Source organism: Penaeus japonicus, unplaced genomic scaffold (genome assembly GCF_977035675.1).
Source record: "Penaeus japonicus unplaced genomic scaffold, GWHDUDI00000001_assembly GWHDUDI00000019, whole genome shotgun sequence".
NCBI lineage: Eukaryota > Metazoa > Arthropoda > Malacostraca > Decapoda > Penaeidae > Penaeus > Penaeus japonicus.
The window spans coordinates 30,053,718-30,081,217 of NW_028234421.1; the positions used below are offsets into that span (position 1 = coordinate 30,053,718).

The following is a 27,500-nucleotide window of genomic DNA, read 5'->3' on the forward strand; positions in this document are numbered from 1 at the left end:
AATATGAAATATATATATATATATTTTTTTTTTTTGTAAATGATAGGTTATTTATTGATATGTTTAATAGACGATCGGAAATACTCTGTTTCTTTACAAGATCGAAAATATTGCTGATTGTAACATGTGCATTAGTTTTAACAAGAAATCTTTGGGATGCTGATAATTTCTAAGTCTTTTGCTCCTTTGTTGTAAAAAAGATAATAGGAAAAAAAGAGGAAAAGAAAACGGTTAGGGGCATGTGGGATTTGTTCCGTAACCTTTTTAAAGAAATATCAGAAAAAAGGTATTTACTGATTTTATCAAATCAGACCAGATATTTCAGTTCGTGTTCCATTCTTGCTTGCATCTGCATTGATCAACCTTGGACTTATCAATACCGGATCACTTCAAAATGGGGCATCTTGGTAAGGAATCCCACATAAATTTATTTTGGAATTTATAAAGAGAATAGACAACCAGAAGTTGAAATCCAGAAGATTCACTAAGTGTGCACGGCGAGCTTTTCAGCCATTTTACGAGGGCGACGCAGTGTGTTGCCGTGGGTAAAGGGGTCAAGTTAGGCATGAGTCAGGTGTCATCTAAGGCTTTGTGTTAAATCTCCTTTTCCTTCAAGGCGATTACAAGCATCTGAGGATGTGGGCGGCGCTGGTCCTCGTGATGGCGACCTGGGCTCCTGTCGCTCCCTATTCCTTCAGGGGTTTGGATCCTTCGGAAGTCCTGTTCGAGAACTTGGATCCTGAGGAGGTAATTCAGAGTTGTTGTATTGAGAGATGGGTAAGGGTGCACGTTTTGCTATCGTGAATGGAATATATGAAGCAGACACACACACACACACGCGTGCACGCACACGCATGGAGACAATTAGTACACTTACAGCTGGATGTTTGACGCAGTAAAAGAAAAAGAAAAGAAAAAAAATATATATATATAATGAGCCCTATCTAACCATACTGTCGTAACTCCACCATTTGCAGTTGGACACGCTCTTCGAATCCGCCATCGAGACCCTGCAGAGAGAGATCATCGAAGCTTACGAAAAACAGCTTCATCTCCACCACCGGAATGTGCGCAACCTCCAGAGGTACCGAAGGCATGTCGACAAAGACGCCCCTCCTTTCCTCGACCATGAATACTGGCACGGCTACTACTACGACCTGGATGTGAAGAACCGAGAGTGTGTGTATTGTAGTCGCACGTGTATGGTCTTGCGAAGGAAAAATTGGTGGCTTGGGACATTTTTTCCTTAAAGCAAAGCCTGTTGAATATGGAAATCCGTGTGGCATGTATTTCGAATATTTGTACGTAGTAAAATCCCATTGCAAATATTTCAGTGTTGGTTGTCAACAATATCACCGCTCGGTTGGACCCTGCTAGCGTGAACATAAGTAGCGTCTTCCCAGTTGATATCCAGGATATGCCCTTTATATACCGGGTATGTTATCGTCAGTATTTAGTTGTGAGAGTATGTTATCGTCAGTATGTAGTTAAGGTTTGATAGATAGAAAGGCGAGGGGATGAGCTCGTCCAACGTTCAGCGGACCAATAAACAAACACACACGGATAGCACAAGTCTTCGAAAAGCTTTTGGGCGCAATCTTTAAGGCTCGTTGCTGTCTTGAACCAATGTTTAGGATTCCTCTTAATCTACAGGTACTCAACTTTCAATCCGTTTCGTATTTTGATGTCTCCACAAGGTACAGATGGGGACTTGGATCGTATAAACAATTTACAAGTAAATTAAACATGAAAAATATAGCTCTAGGGTGAAGACAATCGTTCTAGCAGGGTACTATAATCAAGCTATAGACTTTCTGCTACTCTACAAATACTTTTGATTAATTAATAGTTGGATATATTCAACAGTCTGGATTTACAGGCCAAAAAATACTCAATCATTGTAACCACTAATTAATTCTATATCGCATTCAGAGCGAGTCGGGTCTGGGATATGCCTTTCGAAATGACAAGATGGAGCCCCTCTACCTGACGAATAACTGGACCCAAACTCGGACAGGATGTAAGTGTGACGTCGATGGATCTAAGGTAAGGAAAAGAGCGATTGTGGAATGATTACGAAAATGTCACGGGAATAGATGTTTTTCTCTCAGACCATATGTCTGAATTTCATGCTTTCATGTCATCTGAATTTCATTGATATATATTGGTTCGAATTTATTTAATTTCTCCGTGCTTTTCAATGTCACATTTCTCGAATCCCCATTACTTCAAGTTTCCCTTTTCTTTCATTTTTCTCTTCCATTCCACCAACAACCCCATCTCCTTTTTCTCTTATCCTTTTTTCTCCACGAGTCCTTCCATCGGGTCATTGGTTACGCCTGTATTTTATCATTTAGGAATGACATTTTTATTCATCTATTCTTTTGGTTAAGGATTGCGCATTTTATCTATATTTTTATTTGTTTAGGATTGCGCTTGCTGCAGACCAGGTGGGTGTCGGTGCCGCCGCTCGGAGGGCTATTCGGGTTCGGCTTGTGTCAAGTGCGGGGAGGAATCGCTTGCCGCCGCGTGTGTCGAATCTGGTAAGATTGGGATGCTCGACTTCTTGGTACGGTTACTTTCATCTCTCGACAGGTTGATCTTCTTAAGAGTGGTCATTGATGCAACTTCCCTTCCTTTTGCATCATTGCCACAACTTCCCTTCCCTTCCTCTTGGATTTGGAAAGGCTTTGTTGTTCTTTTAACACACATCCAGGTAATCAAAACTGAATGCATTAGGACGACGAGTACAAAAGTAAACTTGATTCCAGAACCGGTGCATTTGTCTGTGGACGCAGCTGTGGGCTTCGAGCACTACAACAATTACTTTGATCCCGAGGAGGGTTTGATGAAGACTCTCATCCTCGCTCGCGGGAAAGATGTGTCGATATACAGAGTCGTAAGTCTTGTTTTGCTTCTTTTGGTTCGTAGGGTCATAGGGATGGAGTGAGTGATAAGTGCATGGGTTGTGTATTAGGGGTTGTGGGAACTGATGATTTTGTTTGTATGATGATTATGATTCTGTGTGTATTTTGGTCCACTTCTTTGGGCTATGATTTGTTTAACACACGTATTTTGCTATATGTTGAAGATTATTTGGCGATGGTGAGATTGTGAGGAAGCAAAAACTATCACAGAATGATACATAAAAATTCACAGCTCCCTGGCCTAACCACAAGAAAATCAATTGTATTGTATCCATTTACTGTCAAATTTTCCAACGTCCACAGGGCATTGATTCATTGGAAAAGCTTTCGGGAACGGTAAGCCAGAACACCGTGACCCTTGCCGCGAACGCTAAACAATTAGGTTATGGCGAGGTGTTCCTCGATAACGGTGGCCGCCATGAGAAGGTCCGGTTCCTCGTAGTCTTTTCCGACGAAAGCGACGTCCACAAAGTCTACATGATCACCTTCCATAACATGGAGCCGTTGGTAGGGTAAGTCGATAAATAACCTGCTTCTTAGACTTAGTAGGCGGGTTTGCCCTTGTACCTTTTTTTCTGATTCTTCTTATCTATAACTATTACAAGTCTAAATCTGACACAGATGGAAACACCTTTACAAGTTATTTTGTACCTTTTTTTATAATTAATTCTGAATAGGTTACCTGCACTGAGATGGAGAAGTGTCATACACCCAGCCCTACTAATTTCCTGACATTCACATTTAATATTTGTATGTACAAAATGAAAGCTTCCCTACCATGAAATTTACATACATTTAGGTATAAGTTCTTTGGAATCTGAACTCGCACTTAAGGAAACCTTTAGAAACTGTTTTATATCGGAATGCGTTGTTATTCTTGCCGGATGTCAATGGCATTTTCTATTCTCTTCGCAGTTTGTCTACGACCTGGAAGTCGGAAGGCACCGAGATGAAGTCCTGGCAAAGCGGCACACGTTATATGCTGGGGGTCCTGAACGGAACCTTCCTGCACATTCACGAACTCGTGGTGAGCGTTCTTCATTCATTGCCGTGTCCGTGATGTGTATTGGCATGTTTACTCATTCAAAACTTTCATGTCGCGATTTACTTTGCGGATGATATGCACAAGACTTATTCCTTTTTTTTCTCTTTTGTGACCATGTCCAATACAGGTGACGGACGTATACGGTCAACCGATGCGTAATGTGCAACAGCTAAGCTTAGAGGAAGAGATAATATCGTGGAAGAGTTATCGTGCAGGTGCTTGGGACTACTTGTTGCTAGCCTCTCGCAACCTCGTCCGCGTGTTCGTACAGCTGGGAACTTACTATGAACCTCTGCAGGACTTGTTGCCAGCTGCTGGGATGACCCACTTTGAAGGGATAATGCCTGTAAGTGTGAGATTTTCGAATGCGTTTATTTTTTCATGTCTCGCATCTCGTTTGGCTTGTGGCAATTATTATGATGATGATGTAACGAAACACAGCCTCAGTAAGATTGAAACCAGAAATCCAGACACTTAGGTTCTGCAGATGATTCTGTCAGGGTTTCTCTTTGCTTTGTTTTTTCATTACATCTTTGTACATATGATGTTGTGTTTTTTATTATTTTTTGCTATCTACCTTTATATAAGGCTTGTTTCTAATCATTATTTCACGTTTCTTATTTCTGTTTTCCATATTTCCTCAGTCACTATTCCCACACTTTCTCCAGATTCCGAAATATCATGACAAGTTCCTGCTTCTCGCTGGATCCGGGACCCAGACGGTCGCTTACGCCTTCAAGGGGCCCCAGCGCGTACGAGGCGAGGTGTACGCTGGGCCTCGACAACAGTTAGATGCAGTAAATCCTCATTCCGCGTTTGTATTCTCTATTTAGTGAAATATTCCAATAATTTGGTACTGTAAGTAGATGTACTGTAAGTAGATGCAAAGTTTTTTTTTTCCTTTTGATGTGTAATTTTCTGACATTTCTGGAGGAGTGTGTGCGTTCTTTTAACGTAAGTACAATGTTTTTGTTCTCTTGTATTGTGGGTAGACGATGGGATATTTTTTAGGGTATGTTCCTCTCAAAATTGTGCTTGTGTGTTTGTGGAGTCGAGCTGGTAATCGTCTTCAAAACTTTCTTGCGAATTTCCAGGTCTTTTCCGGAGACTTGAACGTGTCGATTCAGGATTGGAATTTAGGGAGTTACTATCCTGAGGATTCTCCGTTGGTAAGTGAAAATAAAAATGTAGAAATGTGTTGTCTTCAAATAATAATAATGATGATAATGATAATGAAATAGATATATTGATAATGCGTTCCATCTTTTTTATATAAATGTGGATGTGACTTAATTTTGTACTTTATGAATGTCAGATTAGAATTGATATGTAATTACACCCCCCCCCCCAAAAAAAAAAAAAGGGGGGGGGGGGTTAACGGATACTATACTTTTCACGAATTGAGACAAATCTTGTTAAAAATATATGAGACGTTTGCTTGCTTCATCATCTGCCATGAAAAAGTATAATTTTGGTTGATTGTTGTGATTTTGATCCGTTTGTATAGGTGAATAATTGTACTAAACACTATATTTTATAATGAACATTATACAACATCCACGCACAATGCCTCAAATTAGCAAACTATGATAGTTAATTACGAAAAGCACCATATTCATTATCATTGTAACACGTAAATAATGCCATTTTATTCAATAACGTAGCATCAAAGTCAATAAAATAGTAAAAAAAAAAATAAATAAATAAACAAAAATAACAGTAAACCAATCCACTTACCAAAAGTCGGTCTTCGTAAATGAAAACATATGCGTCTGGTTTTCAGGAAGAGAGAGCATTAAGAATAAATAAATAAATTTGTGAATGATATTTTCTGCTTATTTTTCTGGCTACATTTTTCCGATTATAATTGTGATTTTAGTAAATTTTAAAAAGGAAACTGATAATTCGGTAATGATATTAATCAATTCTCGTGTTTTTCTCAAGTTATTTCCAGGGGAGTCCGGCCTCGTGCAAGTAAGTCTTGACCTCCAGTTGGAAGACGTTGCAGATCCTGTCAAGTTGCAGAATCTTGAACTGCAACGCATCATGGATGAATTGGAGGTGAGTGTGTTCGTTCGTGCGGGTTTGAGCATTTTGATTTGTAGTGTAACTGTGTGCATTTGTGTGCGTGTCTGTGTATACTTGTATTTCTAGATCTTGTGTGTGTGCGTGTGTGTGAGAGAAAACGTTTTATGCAGGGGTTTGTCTGGGAAATTTTGTATATGATTGTGTATGTATTAGTTTGTGTATACCTGTGTGTGTGTGTGTTTGTGTGTGTGTGTTTGTGTGTGTGTGTGTGTGTGTGTGTGTGTGTGTGTGTGTGTGTGTGTGTGTGTGTGTGTGTGTGTGTGTGTGTGTGTGTGTGTGTGTGTGTGTGTCTGTGTGTGTGTGTGTGTGTGTGTGTGTGTGTGTGTGTGTTTGTGTGTGTGTGTGTGTGTGTGTGTGTGTGTGTGTTTGTGTGTGGTGTGTGTGTGTGTGTGTGTGTGTGTGTGTGTGTGTGTGTGTGTGTGTGTGTGTTTGTGTGTGTGTGTTTGTGTGTTTGTGTGTGTGTGTGTGTATGTAAAGATATACCGGCGATACGTTTGCGATGTGTAATGTTTAGTTACCTCATCAGTTTGAAGCTACCATTATGGATAGATTTATATCATGGTTAAATTAATTGTCTATGTTTAAACATGATTATACACGTTTTCTTTGTTTGATATTGTTAAATGTGAATTTGCTTGATATATTGACTATCTTCATAGAAACAGCTATTCTACTTGGATCAAACGAATTTCAACATCCATAATATCGAAAATCCCGCACACAAATAATTCAATTCTTGTGTTAAGGTCCATCCATTGTCTTCCAGGATTTATACAAGGAACAAGTCTGGACCCTAAAGTCTGCAAAGGACATGTTGGCTCATTCTGTTGCAGGCCAGACCGAAATCGACGGCGAGATCACCATTCATGACGTGAAAGTGGATGTGGTGAGTCGCTTTGCAAAGTTGAGATTGATGATAATACGAAATAAGGGGTTCTTGTTTGGCTCGGTTTTAACAAGCGGGGGTTTCACACACACACACACACACACACACACACACACACACACACACACACACATATATATATATATATATATATATATATATATATATATATATATATATATATATATATATATATATATATATATATTTTTTTTTTTTTTTTTTTTTTTTTTTATAATTAAGAATTGTTTTAAAGTATTGGTTGATTTTCTGCTACTCTAGAGTTTAGCGAAGATTCATATAGACCCGATAAGAAAAAGGGTTAATTCTATAACCACACTACCTTCTCTGGAAACGACATAATTGTTTTGTACATTTCAGCAACTCGAGACCACAACAATGAGCACAATTACGACCACCATTTACCACCAAGACGGCAATGACACTGCAGGAGAACAAATATATGACGATTACCTACAGGAAATAGATTCCATAGAGAACCGGTTGATGGATCTCGACTCACAGCTGAGCATTATAAATAGTTCTTTAGACGGTACGTGGCTTGGGAGATGTTTGTGAGATTAGTGATAGAGTGATTCCTTTTAATAATTAGCCGTATCTTATGTTTTTTTTTATGTGTACTTTTCGAGATTGATTTTTATCATTTTGGAGTTACAGGGTGTTTATCTATTTACTTATTTTCAGATAATTACATTTAGTTTATTTGTTTTTAGATGACGTTATCAGTGACATTTTGCTGATATCAATATTGCTATTACCCTTATCTTCTTCTTTTTTCTTTCTTTTTCCTTTTTTGTTAATATCTTCCGTAACATGATGGCATTTTTGTGGCCTTCAGATGCAGTAAGTATCCACGGCAGCGAGCGCGTGATCGAGGGTTCGAAGACCATGACGCAGGGTAGGCTGTCGGTAGGCACTTTGCAAGTTCAGGAGGCAATGCTGCACGATCCTGTAGACGTGTCTGGCGCCCACTACCCGCTCACTCAGACGCTGCTTAGTATTGTGCGGTTAGTGGATGAGGCAACACTTTTTCGATAGTGGTCAGATGTATGGAAACTAAAAAAAAAAAAAGGGTCTTTTGTTTTTGGCTCCGAATCCCCCTTTTGGATGTAAGCATTGGTGTCGTAGCAATGCCTCTGGGGAATTTGGATGCATCTTTCATGCAAATCATTAGCAAATTTTGGTAGCATTGGTTGCCGAGTATAATACGGCCTTCTAGTTTAAAGCTTTATATTATATAATTTCACGAATCGTCTTTCTACAGAGTAAACGATTCACGCAAAATCTCTGGTGAGAAGACCTTTACATCTGGACTGGATATAACTCACCTCGACACAACCTTTCTAGACGATATTCCCGTGAGGGATATTCTAACTACGTCCGGCTTGCAACAAGTGTCCGGCACAGTGACTATGAACACCCTCAGAGCAAATACGATCACCCTTCCTGACGGCGGAACAGTTGGGGGCATTGACCTGTCGGAACAATTAGTTCTTTTGGAAGGAGAAGCGACATTAGGTAATGGTGCTGAGTAAATTATGCATAAGGTTTCAGATGGTATGTCTATTGAATTTTGCAACAACAGTATAATGTTTGTTTGTTTTTTGTCCAGTTACATGACCGTAGTTTTAAAAATTTAAACTTAAAAACGTTAATAAACCTATATGCTCATTTGTCCATGTTTCAGATCAGTGCACATTCACAAGAGGTGCAATGGTGAGAAGAAATGTAGAAGTCCTTTCTGGCATGGTAAGCGGGGCAAACTTCACACACCTGTTGGAGGACTCGCTCCTTGTCTCTGGTGGTTCAGTATCGGGCACCTTGATCTTCAACGGGACCTTGTCAGTTGAAAAGCTGGAGAGTGGAGCCATAATGGGTGTTAATACTTCAGAATTCATGTCCACGACTGTCTTCACAAACAAACCAGCCACTTTGGACGGTGTGCTTTCTGTTCCATCGCAAGTGAGTGTTGAGAACGACATGATAATCCGAGGCTTTGTTAATGGAGAATCTTTCCCCGGTGACGACTTCCTTTTGAGGACGACAAACACAACCTTGAACTTTGGCTCGAAGAGGTTCCGTAACGTGAGTCTTGGATCGGTGAGTCTCTTCCCGGGAGCCAAGGTCGATGGTCTGTACACAAGTAGCCTGGTCACTCTCGACACTCCCCAAGACATTACAGGGAGGAAGGTCTTTCGCCAAGGAGTAGAGATTCTGGGAGATTTGGATATCGACATGAAGACGATTGACGGCGTAAATCTGGACGAGCTGAATTCGAGTCTCTCCCGCTCGTCACGTCTGGATAACCTGATGATAGACTTGGTGTTCGAGCAACCCGTTCAAGTTCCAGGCCTGTTTTATGGCGGGAAGTTGAATGGGCTTGACTTGCTCGAGATTGCAAATGATATTGTGTATGATGATGAACCCCTGGCTGTCTTATCAGGTCGTAAGTCATTCACAGGGGATAAGCTGGAAATTACAAGTGCTGACTTTGAAAGTACATTCAACGGCCACAAATTCGAAGATATTGTGACGACCAACCGTGCCAGTATAATAACCGGAAAAACTACCTTTGAAGATCCTGTTACATTCAATTCGATACAAGTGAATGGTACAGTAGATGGTGTGAACTTGGACCACTTCTTAAACTCTTCCCTCTACTTGGACAAACCAGGACAAGTGGTGACTGGAAAGAAAACCTTCACTAGTCAATTATTTGCCGAAGAATTGAACGTTACTGGGAAAGTGTCTGGCATTGATTTTACAAAGGTCTTCACCGTGACCGGCAACCAGACCTTTACTGCTCCCCAGTCATTCTACTCTGCCAATTTTAGTGATGTAGAATCTCGCCAGATAGACATGTCAGAAGGTTTCAGGGTGAATGGTATCGATATCTCAGAACTGAATAACAACCGCGTTAGTCTGAAGAACCCCACTGAGTATTCAGGTGAACTGATCATCAATAATTCGGTTTCAGTTTTGAGCTCATTTGTGGCGGACACGATAAACGGTTACAATATTTGGAGTCTTAAGGAGGATATTTTTACTAACGACAGTTCCTCGGAAATATTTTCGGATCTGATATTCAACGACTTGCATTTACTGGGCCCAATCACGACTGAGGATAAAGTTGGTGCCAACGGGCTAAACATTAGTAAAATTGACGCACATGCTGTTAGTCTCGTCTCTAACAACACAGTGGTCGGCAATGTAACTTGGTTTGATGTTGACCTACAAGGTGATGTAACTGTAGAAGGACTTGTCAACCATCAGAATCTACAAGAGTTAAGTAACGATGCTATATACAAGTATACAGACACTCCTCAAAATATCACAGGTAAGTGTAAACGACTCACCTATTTAGGAAGGCATTAAATGAAACTCGGAATTATTATACAGTGGCTTTCACATTCACTTGTAAGGTTATATCGGCATTCATCTCTTTCAGGCAGGAAGACCTTCAAGAATGGGTTCTATGTGAAGGGCAGTATCAACGCAGAAACGACCAATGGTGTGGATCTGAGCACAAAACTTCTAACTCTCCATACTGATCAAAACGTGACGGCTGCTTACACATTTGATAACTTGGAAGCCAAAAAGAACTTGACTCTTGAAAATTTCAATGGAATCCAATTAGACAGCATAGCAGCAATAGCTTTGAAAAACACTATGGACAGTAGTATCGGTAAGTTCGATAATTTTTTGATGTTTCATTTTCGATTTTTACTTGTATTACGTTGTGACACCATTCTTATTTCCAGTAAATATAAATTTCCACGAGGAAGTTAGTGTACACCACCTCGATCTGAGAGGCGCTGTAAACCACCTAGACGTGGATGAAGTATTAGACGATGCGGTGCGTTTCCAAGACCTTAACGTGACCATAAAGGGAAAGAAGAATTTCACGTCAAACACGACCTTCGCCAACATTAGCTTGATTAATCTGAATAACAAGAATTTCGACGACTTTGTCAGCCATTCGGTTCGGAGGTCAAATTCAAGCACCATGAGTCATGATGTCACGGTGGATGGTCTTGTGACTTCGTCTTCGGTCGTGTCCTCTTCTCTTGCTGTTCAGGTGAGGGTTAAGTGTGAATCTGGGAGTTAGTGAAACATGAATTATATCAAATTTATATTCATTGTTTATTGTAGTTTTGTTTGCATACAGTCAAGATATTTAATTCGTAGGTGTGTGAAGGGAACTGCTTGATTAAACTAATATACTTTTTTAGGGAAATATTGATGGAGTTGATCACAGACACCTACTGCAAAATGCTGTTTATATCAACCAAGACTACCATTTCAACAAGTCCATTGTAAGTGCAAATCACTTCCATCAATCTGTTCATTATTGTATTTGATAAGTATTGTTTATTTATCATACAGACACTACCCATAAGAACTATTCTTAAATTGACTTATTCCTCTAGCTGTTCGCTGGAAATATATCCTCCTTCGGTAACATCAACGTGACTTCCCTGAACCAAGCAGACCTCATGACGGATTACCTGCTTGTCTCAAAGAGTCAGAACTTCACCAAGGAAGTGACGATGGGCGATGTCCTCACGTCAAACGTCTCCGTAGAAGGGAAGGTTAACGGGTATTACTTGCCTGACGAAGTAGCGAAGACTATGAAGGTACTTTTTGCTGTGTTTTTTAGATGTAGTTTACAAATGCCGTTCAGTGATACATTTTTAATTTTTATTTATGACTGTTCTTGGAAAATTTATGGTAGAAATAGCAAGCCTTCCTTCCTGCAAACTTAAGCTACAAAATGTGATGGAGCGAGTTTTTGCTAATGCTAATTACCTCCTTGAACATTGCGTCTGATATAATCTTGTTTCCTTTAATTGACTGTACTTTCCAGCAAGTTCCAGGGCAGACAGTGATGGGTTCTATGACCATAAGGACTCCAGTAGAAGTTCTGAGCCAGGTTCATGTCACAGGACTAACTGGAAACCATGGAAACTGGGTCGATTTGTCCGAGCAAGTCGTCTACCTGAATGACAGCGCTGAAATACAAGGCAGTATCCATAAACCTGTACAAAAGTGGATGCACAATATATTTGCATTACTACTTCGGCATAAATTGCATAATCACAATTTATAACTCAATTATACGCATCAAGAAGCTGATCCCCAGTGTGATAAAAAAAAAATATATATATATAATTAGTGTCCGACACGTATACCTTATTAACCGCACTCCTTACCACGACAGGTTCTTTGTCCTTCAGCGAGCCACTGAGGGCAGCCAGCGTGTCCAGTACCAGCAGTGTGTTAGGCGGAATAGATGTTGAGGAACTGTTTGCCAGGGCTTGGTACACCAACGGCTCCGCTTTCATCACGGCGGATCTGAACTTCGTGGCACCTGTCAAGTTGTTGGTATGTAGAGTAGGGGGAGGAAAGCGCATTTATGCCATAGGTTTGAAGATTTGAAAATTGAGGTAGTATGGTCCACAAACAAAATTTTTTTTTATTGGAATTGCAATGAAAAACGTAGCATAAAATCGCACATCAGCACAGATATGTCCGGAAACAGGTATACGCTAACAAGGTTATCTTGTATGCACACAGGATGTATGACACATTGTATGTCTTGTTTTTTTGGTTCATTTCATCTGTAAGAAGTTGCATAAAATATAATTATACTGAATGGATACATAAAACATAAATATGTGTATGTAGGCATGTGCCTGCGTAAGTGTGTGTATAAAATGTAATATGCTATTTGTTTTGAAAATCTCAAAACCCTTTTATTTACACGCAGAATGGACTCGTTTGCAAAGTTGAACACACGACCGAAGGAGTATGCAAGCTTCTGAACGACACTGCAACCGCTCTCTCAAGATTCAGTGCTTTACAGGATATGGTGAAGGTATATTTCTTCTAAAAGGCATTCGTGTTTTTTTCTTTCCTATATTTTCTCTAGTTACCGTCATCTTTATAGGATTTTTTTTGCTTTTTATAATAATCACATTATGATTAGTGGTTTCATCTTGTTGATGACTTTCCAAAAGCATTAGTGAGGTATAAGCAATTGCACTTCATTCCTGGCAACGAAAATGAAATTTATAATATAAATTATATAATCCAGATACAACATTGTTTTTAATATGTGCAGTTGATAGGTTTGTTCGTTTCCAAACAGAGATCAATGCTTTATTTTACCAACTAGGTTATTCTTGACAGCTACCTTAGGCTTTGCATGAATAAGGTGTTTCAAATTCATTGTGATTATTTCTCGTAATTGATGTGATAACCTTTACATTGCCCTTCAACAGTCTTTTCTGTGCCGAGATTCTTTACCATTTGTATTACACTCCCGTCCCCCGTCCCCCTCCTTCCCCCGTCCCCCCCCCCCCCCCCTCCCTCCGTCTCGCTTCCGTCCCTCCGTCCCCCCGTCCTCCTCCGTCCCCCTCCATCCCTCCGTCCCCCACCGTCCCCCCCGTCCTCCTCCGTCCCCCCGTCCTCCTCCGTCCCCCCGTCCTCCTCCGTTCCCTCCATCCCTCCCTCCCCCCGTCCCCCTTCCGTCCCTCCGTCCCTCATTTTCCTCTCTTCTCGCCTTCATCTAAAATGTCCTTCTTGCCCTGCTTTCCCAGACGGACTTCGACGAGCAGTGTCCTTCGGCGACGCAGGTCTTCGGAAAGCTGGAGGAATCGGTGTTCGAGGGCGACCACTTCGTCTCCGTTCGCGAGGCATCGACGCCCTTCGTCCACCATGCCTCGACGTCCTTTACCGTGAGTGAGAGAGACGGGGAGGAGAGGGTCTTGGTGGAGGAGCATCTGGCGTGGTGGGGACGTCGGACTCCATGGTTGGAATTGGTCGGACGATGGTCGTGGTTGTGGTGGGAACTTTGGACGAATTGGTGGTTGTTGTTGTTTTGGTTTGGTTGTGGAAGCGTTGGACTTCTTGGTTGCAACTGCTGGAGGGAGGTTGTGGTTAAGATTAGACTTCTGGACTTCTTGGTTGTAGTTGTGGGAGCATAGTCGTAGGAGCGAAGACCTCTAACTTATGTGCGTTGTAGGAGACGTGGCCGATAAGTTGTCATGGTTGTAATTTGAGCTGGAAATAGCTGAAGCGGAAGGTCGTTGGTGCGTCATGAATCGTGGGAGTGTGCGGCTACGTAGTCCTTTTTATTTATTTGTATTTGATTTTTTTATAGGCGTTTTATTTTTTGTACTATTTTTTTTATTACTGTTTTGTTTTCATTTTTTATTTCAGTACGTTATTTATTTGTATTTGATTTTTATTGATGGGCGACAGGTTGACTGATGGGTTTATTGGCGGAGGAATAAATATCTATAGTGCAGTTGGGCGTTGGGCAGAAACTTGGAAATTAGTTGGATGAGTAAACGAATACACATTTTGCAAATACTGAATAATGGAGGATTTCTACACTTTTAATCAAATTTAAAGAATTCGGAGGGGAAAAACGACAGCTATCAAAATAGAATACACAAAAAAAGTTTTTTTTTATTCTTTGCAAAAAAAAAAAAATAATAATAATAATAAAAAAATAATAATAATAAAAAAAATAATAATAATAAATAAAAAATAATAATAATAATTTCCCCCCAGGTCTTCGGCACGACTTACGTCATCATGAGTTGGGAAGGGAGATGTGATTCCACTCTCTTCGTGTTCAATGCCTCATCGGGCACCATTGAACCCGTTCAGAGTCTGCAAGAGTCTGGATACGGTCACGATTGGCTGTTCATAAACGCCGATGAACAGGTAAACAAGTGAGGGTTGTGTGACTGTTGTATGTGTTTTTTTGTGAGTATTTATGTCTTGATCTGAATGTGACTGTGTTTATTCATTATTAGTTGGTATACATATATATTTTCTTAAATTGTGTATGTATGTAGTTTTGAAATTTATGTATGTATTTGTTTGACTTTGGAATTGCATGAATTTTGTTTACTCGACGTACATATGTACTTTTAGAATATAGTCCACACCATAAAATCGCAAGTATTACAAAAGCTGGTCAGTTAGGTTTTAACGTATTTTTAATCATATTTTAGATCCATTTAATTAATCGGTTTTCCTCGTCTTGTCAAATGATCTCTAACAGGCCTTCGTGGTGATGACAGCGGCCGAGGAAAATAACCACTGTAGTCAGAGGACCACGATTGTTTTCGAAATGATAGATCGACAGCTCGTTGTAAGTATTGTTGAAGCGTGTTAAGGAAAAGTTTTCATGGGTGTTCTGGTGAGCGAGATGGCTTAACGCTCGAGGTCTGACTTGGAATGAGGATTTGCGTTGAATGGAACATATGTATATGTATATGTATAATCTTAGATCTAATGTATTCATTCGTTTATTTTATTTATATATCTACTCATTAACCTCACTTTTATAGTTATTTTTATTTATTAATGATTTATTCTTGTTTTTTTTATTAATTTCCTGAATTTGACTTTTGCACAGACTTACCAGAAGCTAAAGCCAGGAGACAGACTGTCAAAGACGTACCTGAAAGACGGCGACCTGAGATTAAGAATTTACTCCGCCACACAAAGTTGGGTTTATCTCCTCAACCCTTCGACTCGCCTCTTCGAAGAGATTGGAACTGTGGACCGTCCGTTTGGTAAAAAAAAAAAAAAATCAATCAATGACTGTTTTATGGATTCGTACCGACCAAAAGTTTATGAAATCGAGATCACGTCTATCTCTACATGTCTAAAGCTTCTCACGTATTACCTCTCGCTTACACAGAGGTAACGACGAGTCTGGTACTGCGGGACAGGGTCTCGATCCTGTTCTGGAGCGCGGGCGGCCTTGGGTCCATTAGAATCGAGGGCGGCGAGGAGGAGGAGATGGAGATGGCGGCGGTGGATGTGACGCATGTGGAGGACGCGGTGTTGGTGGAGCAGCATGGCCACGTGTACCTGGTGACGGCTGTGACGCGGTCTCTCATCACAGGGGACACGCACCACGTCGAGGTAAAAGGGGATGATTTAGTGATTAATAGTGGCCGAGGAGGGTTGTTTAAGTATGGGAAAGGGGCGGTAATTGCTTATGTTGCGGTGGACGGCAGCAAGTGAAGGGCAAGTGGGATGTTTATTTAAATTTTTGGTATTCCTTTATTTTCCAAGAGGGGGGTGGGGGCAAAATAGGATCACGAGGGTTCCGTCCCTCAGATTCAGATTTGATATAAAACCTGCACTCATGTCTTATCTAGCCTCGCCCGATCATGCAATTTCACAACTAACCCCCCCCCCTCCCATAACTCGGCCAGCTGTACTCGGTGGACCTCGTCAAGGGTGAGGTCTCCTGGCGCGACTCGGTTCGGCTCCCGACGTCCGCTTCGGTGACTGCCTTCTACGCTGGCACTCAGTCTTCCGGGTCTGCCATGGTCTTGGCTGTGCAAGAGGACAGGTTCCCGATTGTCTACGCTATACTGGGTATGATCTGGATTCTTCCGTCTTTGATTCGATTATCGGTAATTAGTAATGGGAAGGTGGAAGAAAGTAAGCGGAAGTTTTAATTTTTTTAATCAATTTTTTTGTTATTTTAGCAATCTTAGTTGGTAGTGGATATGGCGACTTTATTATATACTTGCAAGAGTACTTTTTACATTAATTATTATATATCCTAACTTTGTAACCAAAATTTTCCCAAAATCCCGTACTCCATCTCGTGTGTATATACACACACATCACTTTATAATCAAGACATTGACATGAATCCTTTCACAGCTTAAAACTGCACTTAAACCCAACAAAAGCTCATTCAAAATCCTATTCCTCGTTCCCCAGGCGAGAGACTACGCCAGACGACGGAGCTAAGCACACCTCGAGTACGTTGGTCTCTTTACATAAACGTTCCGGGTCAAACGTTCCCTTCCATCCCAAGGCATTACGTCCTCCTGGGTCAAGAGGGCAACGCGACTGTCCTGGCTCACCTGGAGATGCTGGGCAGGACGGTTCCCCAGCTTGACCTGACTTGTGACCTGAGCTCTCTCACCGATCTGGAGAGCTTTGCGAACTTGGAGACGATCAGAAACTTTTAAAGAAGTTCTGAAGAAGCTCTTGTTGTTGTAAATAAGGGGCGCGAATTGTTATAATTGTTATCTATGTATATTTGTTTTGTTACTGCAATCAAAATATTATCTATTTACTACAGATAGGAGTGTGATTGTGTCCGAATGTGATTTTAGTGTCTGAATGAGGATTGTTATTGTATTTGATAGAAAATGTTGGTGCTGTAGAAATTTTATATTTTTGATAAATGTTTTAAATGAAACCGCATTTTCAATAATCCTATTGTACATTTTATTTTGGTTCTACCTTAGTGGATTTTTAAACCTACAAAATCACCTTGTAGTTTTTATACGCATGAGAGTCCATGCAAATGACTTTTATTATACAAAACCACAAACACGTCATATCTGTTGTCTGTCGCACGCGCGCAAAACACACACACACACACACACACACACGTACAAACACACGTACACACACACACACACACGTACGTACACACACACGTACACACGTACACACATTCACGCTCCCTCTCACGCTCCCCCCCTTCAACCCTTTCACATACGCCTTCAACTCGCCACACTGACCTCGACATTCACTGCTGCAGCATGATCTTCTAGCACGCCATCACACACAAGCTTCAGGCGACCTTCATTGCGTATGTATAGGCCTTTCCTGGCCACTCGCAAGGTCTTTGTCACTCGCTTAGAACTCCATGAAAAGGTTGATCCATTTATTGAAGGATATTGGATAGTAGAGAGAGAAGGGGAATGAGAGAATGATTATTAAAAGGGTGTGAGTGATAAGTATAAGTCAATTGAAGATTCGTATGCGAGAGTGTTGTGCAATCGCGGTTTTATCTTTTGTTTTATTTCCCTTTCCCGATTTTTTATTTGTAGTGTGGCTATTCTGATTTGCTTGCGACATTTTCTGACTTATTTTCCGAGGATGAGCAAACGGAAGAGCAAACTGCCGGTTATTAAATTCGTTATAATCATTTATATATTGCACACTGATAGGAATTTTACGGAAGTATATGATATAAATAATGCTAATAATCAATCCTAATAATTTATCGTTCAATTTCTGAAGTAGAGAATTCATAAAATGTTCAATTATGAATATAGATATTCAGATTTGAAAGGCAGTAGACAATTGATTACATAATAAAATATAAAAAACACTTTAATACCGAGGAAATTGTGAGACCTTTTAAGACCTTTTTCCTTTGCATGTCTCCAGATCACATAAGAGTCTGTATGTGTCTGTTTCTGTGTTTGTCTGTCATGTAATGATCTTTTGAAATACATAATCATGATAAACATATTACGACAGTTCGATACGGGAATTCCATAGCGAAAAGATCGTTAATCAAAATAGTACTCCGCTTCAAAATAATTCGGAATACAATTCAGAATACTTGCCGACTTTTTTTTTTACAAGCATGTTTATATAATTTATCGACCATAACACCGACCTCGCAGTCCTGAGCCGACAGCAGCGGTCACTCGACGACCTCATCGCCACACAAGCGGATACTGGCGCACGCACGGACACACGCACGCACAGGCGGAAACGCATACGCGAAGAAAGGGAGAGAAAGAGACAGACGGACGAACAGAGACGCGCACACATACAAACAAAACAGAGATACACACGCATACACATTCCACACTTTAATTTGTATTCAAATTCAAATTCCCATTCCCATAGACACATGTATAAAGACAGACATGTGATAAAGCACACGTACATGCGGATAAAATGAAATACAAACCGCAAAAACAGGGATGGCAAGGCACAAAAAAGACGCATTGAGGAAAACAGACACAAAAGAAAACCAAGACACAGGCACACGGAGGAAAACAGTCAAAAAGAGGAAGACAATGAGAGAAATATGCGAAAAAAAAACATACACAGACACACGGAGTACAAAAAACAACACAGAAACGCATAGGAAACACTTAAAACAAAAAACACAAAAGCAGACAATAAGCAAAAAAAAAAAAAAAAAAAAAAATGTCTGTCTTCTTCCAGACATTTGACACAAAACTGAGGAAAATACAGGATATAGACTCAGGGAAAAATAAGGTACACGCATACACTTGAATGAAAACAACACACACACAAACAAAATACACACATACGTACACACAAAAAAACAAACAAACGGACAAACGGACGAAGAACAGAAACAACTGGGGAAAACACATAGATATGTAGAGAAAAACAAACACGGAAAGGAATCGACAGGCAAAAAGAAACAGACAAGGAAACAAATATAGAGGCAGATAGGAATACTACACAGTTGCGACGGAGAAGAGAGAAGCGAGAGGAGGAGTGAGAAAAAAGAGAGAGAAGAGAGGATATTAAAACAATAATAAGCAAAACTGAATGATATAGAGGAAGAAAGAAAAACCGTGAAAGAGAGAGAGAGAGAGAGGAAAAAAAACTGAAAGGGAACAAAGATTAGAGAAGTAAAGAGAAATAGCGAAAGAAAATACGCTATATATGCTCAAGAAATGAAAGGTAAACAAAGTCCAAAAAGGTTCCAAAAGAAGGAAAAAACTACCATGAATTGCTACGGAAAAGCGAGCGCCTGACCTTGCCGGCGTGTCGCGGGTTGTAGCAAGGTCGCTTCGTGTGGCCTGTATATAAGCGCCAGAACTTGGATGCGTCTTCAGTCCTCACCTGGCACTAGCACGCTACTCTCAAGGTACAGCGATATATTTCTCTATAGTTTGTTTGATTAATAGTGGATTGATCTGTGCACTTGCGAGATGGAAATGAGAATGTCTTTGTCACTCGGATGGTGTCGAATATTTGCAGAAATCTGTCCATTGTCTTATTATATTATCTTTCGCTTTATATTTTTACTTATCTTAATATAATACGGGGAAAATGAACAAAAACACACACAACCAGGTGCATATATGCACGTATGGTTCTATCTGTATATCATTTGCCATTATCAGTTTATGCATTTATATTAATTGTGTGATTGCATCTGGCTGTCCCCAGATGAACGGCCGTCTCCTGATCGCCCTGGCCCTCGGCGCCGCCCTCCTCGACTTGGCCCAGTGCATCATCCTCCTGACGGCTGGTACCGCGGCCGCCACCACCGGCGTCACCGTCAGCGCCGCAGGTCTGGCCGCCGGCGCCGCTGCCGTGGGTGCTCTGGCCATCGGCGCTGCGGCAGCGGTGGCTCTGGCCAACCGTGGAAAGCGCGAGGCTTCGTCCTGCCTTCCCTTCACCAGCCCCGAGATCTACTTCACCATGGCCGCCAACTCAGACTTCCTCGACTGCGGTCGCCGCTACGTGTGCGAACTCGAAGCCACCGCCGACGACAAGCTCGCCCACGAGGAGCTCCTCATCCGCAACCTCTTCGGGTAAGTACAGCCAACACATTTGGCACTCAATCTTGCACTCGTTCAAACTCTTCTCCAAACACTCATTGCATTGATTTTGCTTCATTCATCATGAATTCCTGTTCCCAAACCAGACGCAGCACGAGTGCCATCAGCGGGGTCGCCGGAGGTTTCTTCGCTGACGCAGGCAAGGTCGGTGCCATCAACGGCACTGCCGCCTGCGCTCAGACCTTCAGCAGCTGTCCCTTCGACAGGAAGTCCATCTACCTGGCATTCAAGGAAATCCAGAACACTGCCTGAGTCTATTTCTTTTCTCATCTCACCAACACTGCAACCATAGACCCTATGAGGACAGGGTAGTTTGCGTTGTGTGTTTCATCTGCCATCAGTGCCAAGACCCAAGTGCCGGGTGTGGCGCGGCACCTTGAGAGAGCGAGGAACTTTCACAGTGCCTCTTTCATAATGCCACTCTGCCGCGAGTGTCATTCCCAGTTAGAAATGTCACTCCCTGTCATAGTGCACAGTGTCACTCTTTTCCGAGTGCCACTTTCATCCTAGTGTCACTCCCTGTCAGAGTTTCATTTCCTAGCAGTGGTACTCCCTTATCGGGTAGTGCTGCTTTTTACTCTACCTTTACGCTTTTTTTTTATGAAAAAGTTATTTCAATAAAAAGCTCTACCTAAAAGGAAACACTCTTTTGTTGCCAATCGCACCAAAATGTTTCAATCAGACTGTTTTAGATCATACTGTAGATACTGTGTCAAGTTTGAAGAGAAAATCTGACTTAAGATAATAATTCACATCAAATCAATAAACCAAAGGAAACGATACAGAAATACAAAACACAAAAACAAAATATTTACATAACGACAAATATATCACTAAGAACAACTGAACACGTAACCCTGTAAACAAACAAATTAGACTGAACTAGCTAGTTAGATAAAGATGATAACCAAAATCCTCCATAAGGAAAAGTGAATAACAGGAAAAAACCTGTGGTACTATCTGCTCCAAAAACATGAATATAAGAAACCATGTTGAAGATATAGATATTTTCCCGTATGAAATTTATCGACAGATTCTCTCCTTAATAACTGAATATTGAAACATGCAGTTTATGGTAAAGTACTATGATAAGTATAACAACCATTAAGTAAATAAGATAGAAAAAAATAAAATAAAATACAAGACCGACATGTCTATACTTATTGCTGGAAGATAGAGTAAGTGATAAATCATACATCCCTTCTGGTTTAATATACTGGTAAAATGCAACTAAATATAACGTGCAGTCTCACACTGTCCAAACGCTAGAATCTGTGGCTTGGAATATGATATATCTATTCTAGCATACAACAAGGCCATATGAAATAGAGAAATGATATGTGAACTTCTAGCATATTCGATTATTTCCAGTGTCAAATGATATATCATCGACACATACATTTGATACCTATCATCATATTACGAAATCATTCAAGAATGATTTCCTTAAATGATGATACTGATATATCAATAACATTCTGTATTCTACACACACACACACACACACACACACACACACACACACACACACACACACACACACATATATATATATATATATATATATATATATATATATATGTGTGTGTGTGTATATATATATATATATATATATATGTATATATATATATATATATATATATATATATATATATATATATATATATATATATATATATATATGTGTGTGTGTGTGTATATATATATATATATATATATATATATATATATATGTGTGTGTGTGTGTGTGTGTGTGTGTGTGTGTGTGTGTGTGTGTGTGTATGTATTATGTAGGTATGTATGTATAAACAAAAAATATATACATATAGATATGTATTCATGTTCATATACATACACACACACACACACGCACACATATATATACATATATATATATATATATATATATATATATATATATATATATATATATAGTATATATAATATATATATATATATATATAATATTATATATATATACATATATATATATATATATATATATATATATATATATATATATATATTAAATTCGTGGGAATCATTTATATAGCGCACACTAATAGTCGTTTTACGGAAGTATATGAAAGAAAATGGAAATGCTAATAATCAATCCTTATAATCAATCGTTCAATTGCTGAAGGGTAGACAGTGCATAAAATGTTCATCTATTATTCAAAATATTATTCATTTATAAAAGTCATTAGACAACTGAAAACATAATCTAAAAGGTGAAAACACGATTCCGATTTTAATACCCAAGAAATTATGTGGGACGTTTTAAGGCCTTTTCCTTTGTATATCTCCAGACCACATAAGAGTATCTGTCTCTCTGTCTTGTTATCGCTCTCTCTGTCTCTCTATCGCTCTCTCTGTCTCTCTGTCGCTCTCTCTCTCTCTCTTTCAGTCCTGTAATGAACTTTCGAAATACATAATTAAGACAAACGTATTACGACAGCTCGAAACGGGAATTGCATAGCGAAAAGATCGTTAATCAAAATAGTACTCCGCTTCAAAATAGGACTAGATATATATATGGCATAGAGTAAACAATTCAGAATGCTTGACGACTTTTTTTTCTTCTTTTTTTTTCTTTTTTACAAGAATGTTTATATAATTTATGGACCATGACACCGACCTCGCAGTCCTGAGCCGAAGCAGCGGTCACTCGACGACCTCATCGCCACACAAGCGGATACTGGCGCACGCACGGAGACACGAACGCACAGGCGGAAAGGCATACGTGAAGAAAGAGAGAAAGACAGACAGATGGACGAACAGAGACGCACACAACACATACAAACAAAACATACATACACACATATACACATTCCACACTTAAATTCACATACAAATTCCACACTTTAATTTGCATTCAAATTCAAATTCCCATTCCCATAGACGCATGCATAAAAACACATAATAAAGCACACGTACATGTGGATAAAATTAAATGCAAATCGCAAAAATTGGGATGGCAATGCACAGAAACAGACGCATTGAGGGAAACACACACAGGCATAAGGAGGAAGGAAAACAAAGACACAGAGGAAAACAAAGACACAGAGGAAAACAAAGACACAGGAAAAAAACAAGGCACAGGCACACGGAGGAAAAAAAAGACACGGAGGAAAACAAACAGTCAAAAAGAGGAAGAGACAAACAAGCGAAAAAAAACATACACAGACAGACGGAGTACCAAAAAGAAGAAGAAAAAAAAATGAATAGACACACAAACACATAGGAAACACTTAAACACGAAAAAACAACACAAAAGCAGACAATGAGCAAAAAAAAAAAAAAAAAAAAGGTCTGGAAGAAGAACACTGAAAACTAGACACAAAACGGAAAATACAGGATATAGACTCAGGGAAAAATAAGGTACACGCATGCACTCAAATGAAAGCAAAAGACACACACAAACAATCACACTGAGAGAAACAAAATACACACATACGTACGAAAAACAAAACAAAACGGACAAACGAAGAACAGAAACAACTGGGGAAAACTCACCACAGATACGTGAAGAAAAACAAACACGGAAAGGAATCGACAGACAGAAAGACGAAAAGAAACACAGACAAGGAAAAGAACACTGAAATAGATACGGATACGAGTACATATGCGACGGAAAAGAGAGAAAAGCTAGAGGATATTAAAACAATAATAAACCAAATTGAATGATATAGAGGAAAAAAGAAAGAAAGAAAAAAAAAACGTGAACGAGAGAGAGAGAGAAAAAACTGAAAGGAAACAAAGATTAGAGAAGTAAAGAGAAATGGCGAAAGAAAATACGCTATATACACTCAAAATATGAGAGGTAAACAAAGTCCAAAATGGTTCCAAAGGAAGGAAAAAAACTGCTACGAATTACTATAGGGAAAAGCGAGCGCCTGACCTTGCCGGCGTGTCGCGGGTTCTAGCAAGGTCGCTTCGTGTGGCCTGTATATAAGCGCCAGAACTTGGATGCGTCTTCAGTCCTCACCTGGCACTAGCACGCTACTCTCAAGGTACAGCGATATATTTCTCTATATTTTGTTTGATTAATAGTGGATTGATCCGTGCACTTGCGAGATGGAATTGAGAATGTTTGTCACTCGGATGGTGTCGAATATTTGCAAAGATCTGTCCATTGTCTTATTATAGGTATCTTTAGCTCTCTGATTTTACTATATCTTAATATAATACGTGGGAAAATGAACAAAAACGCACACACCCAGGTGCATATATGCATGTATGGTTCTATCCGCATATCATTTGCCATTATCAGTTTATGCATTTATATTAATTGTGTAATTGCATCTGGCTGTCCCCAGATGAACGGCCGTCTCCTGATCGCCCTGGCCCTCGGCGCCGCCCTCCTCGACTTGGCCCAGTGCATCATCCTCCTGACGGCTGGTACCGCGGCCGCCACCACCGGCGTCACCGTCAGCGCCGCAGGTCTGGCCGCCGGCGCCGCTGCCGTGGGTGCTCTGGCCATCGGCGCTGCGGCAGCGGTGGCTCTGGCCAACCGTGGAAAGCGCGAGGCTTCGTCCTGCCTTCCCTTCACCAGCCCCGAGATCTACTTCACCATGGCCGCCAACTCAGACTTCCTCGACTGCGGTCGCCGCTACGTGTGCGAACTCGAAGCCACCGCCGAAGAGCTCGCCCACGAGGAGCTCCTCATCCGCAACCTCTTCGGGTAAGTACAGCCAACACATTTTGCGCTCAATCTTGCACTTGTTCAGACTCTTCTCCAAACACTCATTGCCTTGCTTTTGCTTCATTCATCATGAATTCCTGTTCCCAAACCAGACGCAGCACGAGTGCCATCAGCGGGGTCGCCGGAGGTTTCTTCGCTGACGCAGGCAAGGTCGGTGCCATCAACGGCACTGCCGCCTGCGCTCAGACCTTCAGCAGCTGTCCCTTCGACAGGAAGTCCATCTACCTGGCATTCAAGGAAATCCAGAACACTGCCTGAGTCTATTTCTTTTCTCATCTCACCAACACTGCAACCATAGACCCTATGAGGACAGGGTAGTTTGCGTTGTGTGTGTCTGCCAATTCGTGCCAAGACCCAAGTGCCGGGTGTGGCGCGGCACCTTGAGAGAGCGTGGAACTTTCACAGTGCCTCTTTCATAATGCCACTCTGCCACGAGTGTCATTCCCAGTTAGAAATGTCACTCCCTGTCATAGTGCACAGTGTCACTCTTTTCCGAGTGCCACTTTCATCCTAGTGTCACTCTTTTCCGAGTGCCACTTTCATCCTAGTGTCACTCCCTGTCAGACTTTCATTTCCTAGCAGTGGTACTCCCTTATCGGGCAGTGCTGCGTATTGCTCTGCCTAAACGCTTTTTATGAAAATGTTATTTCAATAAAATGCTCTATCTAAGAAAAACACTCGTTTGTTGTCAGTCGCTAAAATGCTTTTATATTAAGAAAAAATCTGATCTGCTAATTCACATCAAATCATTAAACCAAATGAATAGATACAGAAATACAAACACAAAGGCAAAATATTTACATAACGACAAATATATCACTTGGAACAACTGAACATGCAAACCTGTAAACAAACAAATTAGACTGAACTAGCTAGTTAGATAAAGATGTTAACCAAAATCCTCCATAAGGAAAAGTGAACAACAGGAATAAAACGGAAATATATTTCCTATATGACCTGTAATACTAACTCCTCTAAAAAACATGAATATATGAAAACGCGTTGAAGATATAGATATTTTCCAGTAAAAAAAATCGACAGATTCTCTCATTAATAACCGAATATTGAAACATGCAATTTATGGTAAAATATTTTGTTAAATATGATAACTGTTAAATCAATAACAAAAAACAAGAACGACATATCTATTCTTGGAAGGTAGAGTAAGTGATAAATCATACATCCCTTCTAGTTGAATATACTGGTATGATGCAACTAAAAATAACGTGCAGTCTTACAGTATCTAAAGTTAGAAACTGTGGCCTGGAATAATATGATATATCTATTCTAGCATACAACAAGGCCGTATGAAAAAGAGAAATAATGTGTGAATTTCTAGCTTATTCGATTTTTTTCCAAATGATATATTATTGACACATACATTTCATACCTATCATCATATTACAAAATCATTCGAGAATTATTTCCTTAAATGATAATTGTGATATATCAATCACATTCTATATTCCACACACACAGATATATAAATATATATATATACATATATATATATATATATATATATATATGTATATATATATATATATATACATATATATATACATATATGTGTGTATATATATACATATATATGTATATATATATATATATATATATATATATATATATATATATATATGTGTGTGTGTGTGTGTGTGTGTGTGTGTGTATGTATGTATGTATATACATACATATATATTGATATATATGTATATATATGTATAAATATATATATATATATATATATATATATATATATATATATGTGTGTGTGTGTGTGTGTGTGTGTGTGTGTGTGTGTGTGTGTGTGTATGTGTGTGTGTCTGTGTGTGTGTGTGTGTGTGTTGTGTGAGTGTGTGTGTATATGTATATATGTATGTATATGTATATATATACGTACATATATATGTATATATATATATATATACATATATATGCATATATATATGTATATGAATATATATATTTATACCTATATATGTATATATATACATAACCCAGCCACTGGGGACACAAGCCAGTGCAACTTGGTGCCGGTCCCATGCCCGGATAAATGGGGAGGGTTGTGTCAGGAAGGGCATCCGGCGTAAAACTCTTACCAATACTACAATGCGGATCACAAAGGAGATCACCATCCCTGATCGGTCGCGGCCCGGGTCAACAACGACCGCCTACGGGTTTGTGTCCCAGCAGGGAGCCAGTGGACAGTACGTGACTGTTGGGAGGAGGAGGAGGAGAAGAGATAGCGAACGTGTACAGAGGAAGCATGAAAAAAAGGACAGAAAAGCAGAGATCAAAGTTGGGTCTTTAAATGTTGGCACCATGACCGGTAAAGGGAGAGAACTGGCCGACATGATGGAGAAGAGGAAGATAGATATTCTCTGTGTACAGGAAACTAAATGGCGAGGCAGTAAAG

At 40.0% G+C, this 27,500-nt stretch overlaps 3 protein-coding genes across 3 annotated transcripts in view; all 3 read left to right on the plus strand.

Moving 5' to 3' along the window:
- The window catches only part of LOC122243146 (uncharacterized), a 19,618-nt gene extending 2,396 nt beyond the window's left edge, over positions 1–17,222 (plus strand). The window contains exons 2-32 of the mRNA XM_043000634.2: positions 617–747; positions 978–1,179; positions 1,335–1,435; positions 1,933–2,046; positions 2,429–2,543; positions 2,772–2,899; positions 3,231–3,439; positions 3,843–3,954; positions 4,100–4,318; positions 4,641–4,769; positions 5,067–5,141; positions 5,917–6,033; positions 6,827–6,946; positions 7,328–7,499; positions 7,806–7,974; positions 8,232–8,485; positions 8,655–10,304; positions 10,416–10,652; positions 10,729–11,045; positions 11,200–11,283; positions 11,398–11,604; positions 11,835–11,991; positions 12,189–12,352; positions 12,738–12,845; positions 13,570–13,707; positions 14,549–14,704; positions 15,048–15,137; positions 15,405–15,564; positions 15,693–15,919; positions 16,216–16,381; positions 16,736–17,222. Of these exons, the coding sequence (XP_042856568.2) occupies positions 637–747; positions 978–1,179; positions 1,335–1,435; positions 1,933–2,046; positions 2,429–2,543; positions 2,772–2,899; positions 3,231–3,439; positions 3,843–3,954; positions 4,100–4,318; positions 4,641–4,769; positions 5,067–5,141; positions 5,917–6,033; positions 6,827–6,946; positions 7,328–7,499; positions 7,806–7,974; positions 8,232–8,485; positions 8,655–10,304; positions 10,416–10,652; positions 10,729–11,045; positions 11,200–11,283; positions 11,398–11,604; positions 11,835–11,991; positions 12,189–12,352; positions 12,738–12,845; positions 13,570–13,707; positions 14,549–14,704; positions 15,048–15,137; positions 15,405–15,564; positions 15,693–15,919; positions 16,216–16,381; positions 16,736–16,989 (6,462 nt within the window). The 5' untranslated portion in view covers positions 617–636 and the 3' untranslated portion in view covers positions 16,990–17,222. The remainder of the gene's footprint in view (positions 1–616; positions 748–977; positions 1,180–1,334; positions 1,436–1,932; positions 2,047–2,428; positions 2,544–2,771; positions 2,900–3,230; positions 3,440–3,842; positions 3,955–4,099; positions 4,319–4,640; positions 4,770–5,066; positions 5,142–5,916; positions 6,034–6,826; positions 6,947–7,327; positions 7,500–7,805; positions 7,975–8,231; positions 8,486–8,654; positions 10,305–10,415; positions 10,653–10,728; positions 11,046–11,199; positions 11,284–11,397; positions 11,605–11,834; positions 11,992–12,188; positions 12,353–12,737; positions 12,846–13,569; positions 13,708–14,548; positions 14,705–15,047; positions 15,138–15,404; positions 15,565–15,692; positions 15,920–16,215; positions 16,382–16,735) is intronic.
- A 2,404-nt stretch (positions 17,223–19,626) lies between these two features.
- Positions 19,627–21,021, plus strand: LOC122243145 (uncharacterized). The gene is made up of 3 exons (XM_086547676.1): positions 19,627–19,679; positions 19,985–20,352; positions 20,466–21,021. Exons 2-3 carry the CDS (start codon positions 19,985–19,987, stop codon positions 20,629–20,631), a joined length of 534 nt encoding a protein of 177 aa, XP_086403802.1. The 5' UTR covers positions 19,627–19,679; the 3' UTR covers positions 20,632–21,021.
- A 3,261-nt stretch (positions 21,022–24,282) lies between these two features.
- LOC147469801 (uncharacterized) lies at positions 24,283–25,759 on the plus strand. The gene is made up of 3 exons (XM_086547677.1): positions 24,283–24,392; positions 24,699–25,063; positions 25,177–25,759. The coding sequence occupies exons 2-3, from the start codon at positions 24,699–24,701 to the stop codon at positions 25,340–25,342; spliced, it is 531 nt and encodes a 176-aa protein (XP_086403803.1). The 5' UTR covers positions 24,283–24,392; the 3' UTR covers positions 25,343–25,759.
- The last annotated feature ends 1,741 nt before the right edge of the window (positions 25,760–27,500 follow it).